The sequence below is a fragment of the Laetiporus sulphureus genome (assembly GCF_001632365.1).
Source record: "Laetiporus sulphureus 93-53 unplaced genomic scaffold LAESUscaffold_163, whole genome shotgun sequence".
NCBI lineage: Eukaryota > Fungi > Basidiomycota > Agaricomycetes > Polyporales > Laetiporaceae > Laetiporus > Laetiporus sulphureus.
The window spans coordinates 1-1,138 of NW_024468672.1; the positions used below are offsets into that span (position 1 = coordinate 1).

General features: G+C 64.0%; 1 protein-coding gene across 1 annotated transcript; it reads left to right on the forward strand.

Moving 5' to 3' along the window:
- Nucleotides 1–836: 836 nt before the first annotated feature.
- On the forward strand, nt 837–1,070 carry LAESUDRAFT_667816 (uncharacterized protein; the record flags this gene model as incomplete). Its single annotated transcript, XM_040905334.1, has 1 exon — nt 837–1,070. A coding segment is annotated over one exon (234 nt), but the record flags the coding sequence as incomplete, so codon positions are not given.
- Between the last annotated feature and the right edge of the window lie 68 nt (nt 1,071–1,138).

Consider the following 1,138-nt stretch of genomic DNA (forward strand, 5'->3'; position numbering starts at 1 on the left):
GGGTCGTCGTCTTCCTCCGTCAGCGAGCTCGCGTCGGAACTGCGCTCAAAGTCCGTGCGCGAGGGGCCCGCATCGGCAGATGAGGAAGCCTCGCCGCCGTCGCTCCAGAGGAAGTGGCTGCTGAAGGTGTTCCAGCGGAACGAGCCCCATCCCGGGCGCACGTCGTCGGGCGTGTCGTCCTCGCTCGAGCCAGCAGACGAGGAGTCGGACGCGCTGCTGTTGTATCGTGCGCGGTTAGGCTTGGGCACGTCGGGTCCTAGGCCAACGCACCGCGGATCGCCCACCAGGAACGCGGAATCACGGACCTTGACGCCGAGCGAGCACCGCTTGCTTTGTGCGGGCGTCGCTGTCACCATTGCTGTGGACGAGGAGGAGGATGGCTCGTTTTCGTGCTGCGGGAGAGGGCTGGGCTGGGTGGGGCTGGACGGGAAGAGGTGAGGGATTTGGATTGCGAGTCGGCGAGCGCGCTCGCGCTGAAGGAGGGCTCGGGCGCTGGAATGGTGGCGAAGGATGTGTGAGCCCACTTGGGGCTGGTGAGGCGGGTGGGGATGCCCGACGCTGCGGTGTCGATCAAACACTGATCGGTGGCGCGGGATTGGCCTCTGCCGCCGACGCACGCGCTCTTCTGCATCCCCCTCATGATCTACAGTTGTTGCTTTCTTTGTTCTACGCCCGCAGATCAGCCAGCATGCCAGCTCTCGGCACTGCCTGTCTACCACCACCACCAGTGCTCTTTGCTCGGCGCGAGTATAAAAATGTCATGGCCTAATCGCTCTCTTGTTGTTCTCCAGTCTCTCCTGGATTGATTCGCTCCAGTGCTTGCACGCGCGTTAGCTATGGTGCCTTCCTTTGCCCTCGGTGTTGCCCTGCTAGCTGGGCTAGCTGCAGCCGTCCCCGCGCTGCATCTCCAGGTGAGGTCGTCCAGCGGAACGATCACCGCGCTCTCCTCCACTGTGACCACTGCGTTCAGTCCGTACACGTACTACGCCAGCGCGGGCTACTGCTCCGCGTCCGAGACGAGCAACTGGAGCTGTGGGGCGAACTGCGATGCGAACCCGACTTTCAAGCCCGTCGCGTCGGGAGGCGACGGGGACTCCGTCCAGTACTGTGAGTGCTTGGGCCTGTGCTGTGGATGCGT